This window comes from Barbus barbus (assembly GCF_936440315.1).
Source record: "Barbus barbus genome assembly, chromosome: 10".
Lineage (NCBI taxonomy): Eukaryota > Metazoa > Chordata > Actinopteri > Cypriniformes > Cyprinidae > Barbus > Barbus barbus.
The window spans coordinates 33,298,798-33,305,100 of record NC_136738.1 but is presented as its reverse complement, the minus strand read 5'-3'; the positions used below and the strand labels follow the sequence as shown (position 1 = coordinate 33,305,100).

Sequence of the window (6,303 nt, the reverse complement as noted above, 5' to 3'; positions counted from 1 at the left end):
TGAGTAACTGAATCACTGACTCACTTGATTCATTTAAACGGCTGATTAATTCTAAAACAGAGCAAATGACTGTCTGTGGCTGCGTTCCACTCCACTTTTAGACACGCACTCGCAAACTTCCCTAAGCACTTCCCCTCGGGGGAATCCCACTGCCATTTTGAAGTGCGTTCCGCTTCGCGAATGGAAGTTTATATGGACAGACCCTCAACCCCTCGATTTTGACCGAGGGAGCGAGTCTGCTTCATATGCTTCAGGCCGCTCCGTAGACCACAATGCAACACGATTGTAACGTCATCGCAGATCGTGTTTAATTTATCCCCACCCCAAACAACCCTATAATGTATAAATGCTTTTTTTAAAACATTTATAACAGTCCAAGCATACATATATACGTACAGAATGCTGCACCAAACTAATTGGTAAGGGGGAAAATGTAAAGAATAAACCAACTGTACAGCGGAATCGCAGTGATCAAGGGCTTAGGACGTTCCAGTTCAGCCCGATGCAAGGGTTTTGCCAGAAGTGGGCACTCATGCAACATAATAATCAATGATAAAATCAAAATGAGACGGAGGGAAGTTTGCGAGTGAAGGGCATAAAACATGATTTGGAACGCAGCCCGTGACAGCAAGAGGCTCACTCGATTCACTCAAATGTAGATTCATTCATTAACGAATCAGAGACTCAGTTCTGCTGTGCGTTTGATTGGAACTATTTTCATTTGAGAAATTGAGCCAAACAGATGATATTGTATCTAAAATGTAACAATATGAGCTTCATGTTTACTGAACTGTTGTATAAATCAGTGGTGCAGATATAGTGAAAAGCAGCACTGTTGCTGGAGTGATATTGCTAAACTATATCATAGGATATAAATATAAGGGTCATTTTTTGCCTCGTATCTTGAATTATACAGCTGCATTAATGGCCTTAATCATTTTAACGTTATCTTTTCCAAAATTAATCACACCAATTTAACGTGTTAAATTGACAGCCCAGTCATTTATTTTCTCAAAGTAAACCGGATGGTTGTGTTAATAACCGCGTGAACGCTTCATATCTGAGACGCTGCCAGACTCGTTCAAGCGCATCATGACGACTTTAACAGCAGGACACGGCTTTAAAAAATACATTTAACAATCTGCTGTTTTTGCTCTTTGTCATAATTAGCTAAATTAATGAAATGCAGCAGATGTCTTAGTTTCATTTAGAGGTTTAATGTGACACAGGTAATTAAACGCCGGCGAGTTATTTGTTTAAAAAAAGATTCGCTCGTTTGGAGTCTGACAGTTAAATAGTGCGTTTGATGACCGGATCTCATGAGTTAGTTAGTGGAACTAGTATCTGGTCAGTCTCTCAGAGAACTTCCCAGATCACATTGATTGATTTCACTGCACAATCTGACCTGCAAACCACAGAGAAGGTCAGCAGGGCTTCATTTTATGCTAAATTTAATCCATCAGTGTTTTCTTTTGATTTTCAGGTGGAATATTATTTACACTTTCCATAAGATTGACCCACAAGTCACCCGAAACCTCATTAATTTACCCTGTTAGTATTAGTCTTATCACCATCATTCCCAGGATGCACTTGTGCTCAATGGCCCCAGCGTAAATTGTAATTCTCAGTTATTTACAGTCAAACAGGCTCAAAATGTGATATGAGTGATGAAATGTCAGCGCTGCAGTGAGCTTCAGATGCTCATCCACACTCACAAGCTTGCCTTAAGTGTGAACTGTTTGAAATAGAGTTTGTTTGCTGAAACTCTCCCTCAATTGCCGTCTGCTTGCGTGTGTGTGTGTGTGTGAGAGGACTAAATTATAGCCTGTGTGTTGCCAGGCTGCAAATAGAAAGGCAATAATTATCCCAAGCATCCCCATGTAAATCATGTGAAATCAGGGATTCAAATGAGGTGAGATTTCCTGGAAGAAAGAGAAATGAGAGCGAGCCAGACTCACAGAGGAGAGACAGCGGCTGCTTCTGTTGCATGGGTTTGTGGGAATGTGCATGCATTGATCTCTCACTCGTATTTGCTCTGATTGATCATGTTTTGGATGTTTTCAGTGTGAATTCGATGAACAGATCACATGGTGCCGTGACCCGGACACATCCAAAGCATGACTGCACCCACCACCAATCAGATTCATGAAATAATCATCTTCTGTTTCTTTAACAGATTGCTTTTTTTTAGGAGTAACCTTCAGAATGACCATTATACTGAAGAGTTATTTTTTTTATTTTTACTCTTTCCTCTTTAGGGATGAATCTCGCACTTGGATTTCAACCCAAAACCAAAAGAGAAAATATGCAGACGTTATAATTAGCTTAAATGCATTCGAGCTTATAGAACCATTAGTATTATTGTAGCATTTATTGTCATGATAATTAAGCACATTTCCTCTCCCAACTAACGTTATTCTCAATAATAGGCGTTTATTAAAGGCAGTAGTCATACCATAATGTATAAATATCACACAATTTAAATTCCAGTCGCACTTATTTCTATAGCGCTTTATCCAGTACAGATCATTTCAGAGCAGTTTCACAGCAATAAACAGGAAAATAACAGAGTCAGTGATGCAAACTTCATTAGATATGAGACGCGTTCAGATTCAGATGTACAGCAGCTCTACAGAAGACAACCGAGTCATTGTTCAGGGCTGCGTTTCCCAAAAGCATCGCAGGCTTGAGTTCATCGTAGAGCTACTGAAACCCGTGGAGCTACGATCATCTTAGGCTTACGATGGTTTTGGGAAATGCAGCCCTGATCCGTGATGATTCAGTTCAGGTCATTTTTCTTTGTGCATGTTTCTCAGATTTGTTTGTGAAATGTGAGATTCACTCCTCGCGGCTCGATCTGACGCTCGCGGCACGGACTGAACGTTTACAGATGCTCTTATTTGGCCCTGTATTTTGTTGTTTTTCTTCATTTTTTGTTTTTGTTTCTCTCCTAACACCGCTTGTCTGTCAAGTTGGCCGACTCCAGCGACGAGGTAAAATCCAACATCTGACACTGACACCATTATGATGTACATCAGTGAGAACCTGTAGAATATCTGAACTCTAATGGCTGTGTTTGATCTGCGCTCTGGTGGTTGTTGATGCGCGGCAGGGCTTCCTGATGGACGTGGAGGTTGGTTCAGTAGAGATAGACGTCATGTTCTGCTGTAGTTCAATTTTAAAACTTCATTTTTGATTAGTAATATGCATTGCTAAGAACTTCATTTGAACAACTTTAAAGGAGATTTTCTCAATATTTAGATTTTTTTGCTCCCTCAGATTCCAGATTTCCAGAATATTCAGCCATTATGGTCCTATCCTAACAAACCATACATCAATGGAAAGCAGATTTATTCAGCTTTCAGATGATGTAGAAATCTCAATTTCACAAAATTGACCCTTACGACTGATTTTGTGCTCCAGGGTCATATATAGTTGGTCATGGTGAACACAAGCAAAGCCTCAAAGCGTTTGGGTCCTCATGAAGTGGTTTTCAGGGCTGATGGACGTCACAGACGCTCCAGGTTGATCTGAATCCAGAACATGTTTTGTCTCTGAGATCTGAACCGACATTCACTGATTTGCAAGCAGCTTTGCAATCTCACCAAGAGCGTTTGCTCAGAGGATCCTCTGACTCTCAAATGTGTTTTTTCAGCTGGACTGATGTGAAATCTGATGTGTTGTGTTGGATGTGTTCAGGCCGCCATGCTGGCGCCGCTGGAGGACGAGACGGGACGCTCGGGAGGGATGGACGACAGGAAAGTGGTTCCGGATTTTCCGCCCCCTGCTGGACGGGAGGTTCTGCTGCGCACCTGTGTGCCGCGGCCCGCACCGTACTCCAAAGCCCTGCCGCAGCGGCTCTTCTGCGTGCTGATGCGGGACGAGTTCAGGCTCGCCGGCGCCTTCTCCTCCGACACCTGCTTCTTCTGAGCGGAGCGCCGGAGAAACAGGACGGAATCAGGCCGCTGGTGCAGCGGTCTCCTGCGGGACTCTTGTTCTTGGAGTTAAAAAGAGTCATTCTAAAACACTTAGTGCAAAAAACCCTTAACATGGCTTAATGCATTAAGTGTTTTTAAAAGACCAAACGCATTAATAAAGCAGACAAGCAGATGAGCCCATAATAAGAATGCAACGCGGTTAAACGTTTTCCTCCCATTGAAAACAGTTAAAAGGAAAACGCTTAACGTGGCTTAATTGCATTAAGACTTGGCTAGCAAAACAATTGCGATCGCGATTAATTGCATTCAAAATAAATTTGTTTACGTGTGTGTGTACTGTTAATATATATGTATATGTAAACAAATATTTGTAAGTGTATATATATATATATATATATATATATATATATATATATATATATATATATATATATATATATATATATATATATATATATATATATATATATACTTGTGTATATATATACTTGTGTATATATATACTTGTGTATATATATACTTGTATATAATGTATATTATATATAAATATTTTATATATAACTCATATGCATAATCAGTATACACAGTACACACACAGTATGGAAACAAACTTTTATTTTGAATGCGATTAATTGTTTTGCAGCCCTAGTTAAGACCAAACTCAATAAACACATTAATGAATCATACTATATTATACAGATAAGCAGAGCCCGTAATAAAACAGTTTTAATGCATCCACATTGGTGTTTTCCTTATAACGATGGGAGGACAGCACTAAACCAGTTGCATTCGTATACTGGACTCATCTGCTCGTCTGAATATAGTATGATTTATTAACACATTTACACAGTTTGGTCTTTTAAAAGCACAGTCTTAAAGCATTAAGCCAGAGTTAAGTGTTCTAGAATGTCCCGTTAAAACGCTTCACATGTATTTGTGGGAAATGGTTTCTGGATCAGCACTCCGAGGGTCTCATCAGCTCTAAAATGGTTTTATATCTGTTGGGTTTCACACATGCTAATAATATCTGTTCCCCTACTGTGTGCTTGATGAGAGCAGCTCTAGATTGAGTTCACAACGCTTTGCCTTAGGAAACATCACAACACACACACTCACTCACTCACTCACTGACTCACTGACTCACACACACACACACACTCACTGACTTGCACACACACACACACACACACTCACTGACTTGCACACACACACACACACACTCACTGACTCACACACACTCACTGACTTGCACACACACACGTTAGAGAGTAAAGTCCAGATCGATGTTCAGCATCATGTTATCGGTCTGTGTTGTGATCAGACAGTATATTGCTCTGATCGTCTCATCAGATGTGCTTCTGCTCGAGCGTCAGGTTCATTAATGTAGGCCTGTGTTGTCAGTCTGTAGAATGAAGTGCTGTTAATTATCTGTGTCGATCTCATGCGTCTGACCAGGATCTAAATGTCAAACCAATGTAAGAATTTCCAATTCAGACTTAAAAATAAAATGTCTGAGCATAATTAGGCTCTCCAGCCAAACTTGTTATTGTCGTTGTTCTCGTTTCATGATCATTGCCTCATTGGTGCTTTGTGCCGCTCGCGGTGCTTTAATTGCATTAAGGGCTTTAAACGACACTGACGTTAATACACGGGACGTTAGTTTGAGAAACTTCTGCTCCAGATCAGATCAGATCAGACCAGACCAGCGGTTTGGATCCAGCTGATAAACAACTTGCTGAACGTCTTACGAGCCTCAAAACTTTACGTTTATATTTATTATGCAACACCAAGGTAATGGGTTCCAATCCCACGGGAAGCAAGAACTGATCAAATGTTTTTGAATGCAGATAGTCGCTTTGGATACAAGCATATGACAAATGCATAAAAATATAAATGCTGCTTCATTGCAAAATGGTATTTCTTATGTTGGTAGTAGATGGTATTGTCATAATTATAAACACTAGTATAGAGTTTACAGCACTTTATTTACCAGAGTAAAACTTTATTTTTACAGAGACTAATGAATAGATGCCTTGCACATGCTCAGAAAAAGTGTATTTCAAAATAAAGTGCACTCAAAAATATTAAGACCTAAGTTTAAGATGTATGCATTTGAATTGCATATAAACTCCGTTTGGATTGTACAGTGTTAACAATCTTAATGTGATGCATATGTGTCAGTCATACAGGTCAGATTGCTGCTGTAGTACCAATAAACTGATACAAATATTATAATGAATGTGTTTTAAATCAAGAACCAGCTTATATATTAATATATTTCTCATCAATAAATCCACTTTCTATCTATCTCAGGCATTTTAACATTAAATATTGCTTGTTCCACAGTTAATCATATTTTAACCAT

At 39.5% G+C, this 6,303-nt stretch overlaps 1 protein-coding gene across 1 annotated transcript in view; it reads left to right on the top strand.

Moving 5' to 3' along the window:
• Positions 1-4,048, top strand: part of LOC306876385 (rab3 GTPase-activating protein catalytic subunit) — a 49,105-nt gene extending 45,057 nt beyond the window's left edge. The window contains exon 24 of the mRNA XM_079427498.1: positions 3,700-4,048. Within this exon, the coding sequence (XP_079283624.1) occupies positions 3,700-3,930 (231 nt within the window). The 3' untranslated portion in view covers positions 3,931-4,048. The remainder of the gene's footprint in view (positions 1-3,699) is intronic.
• The last annotated feature ends 2,255 nt before the right edge of the window (positions 4,049-6,303 follow it).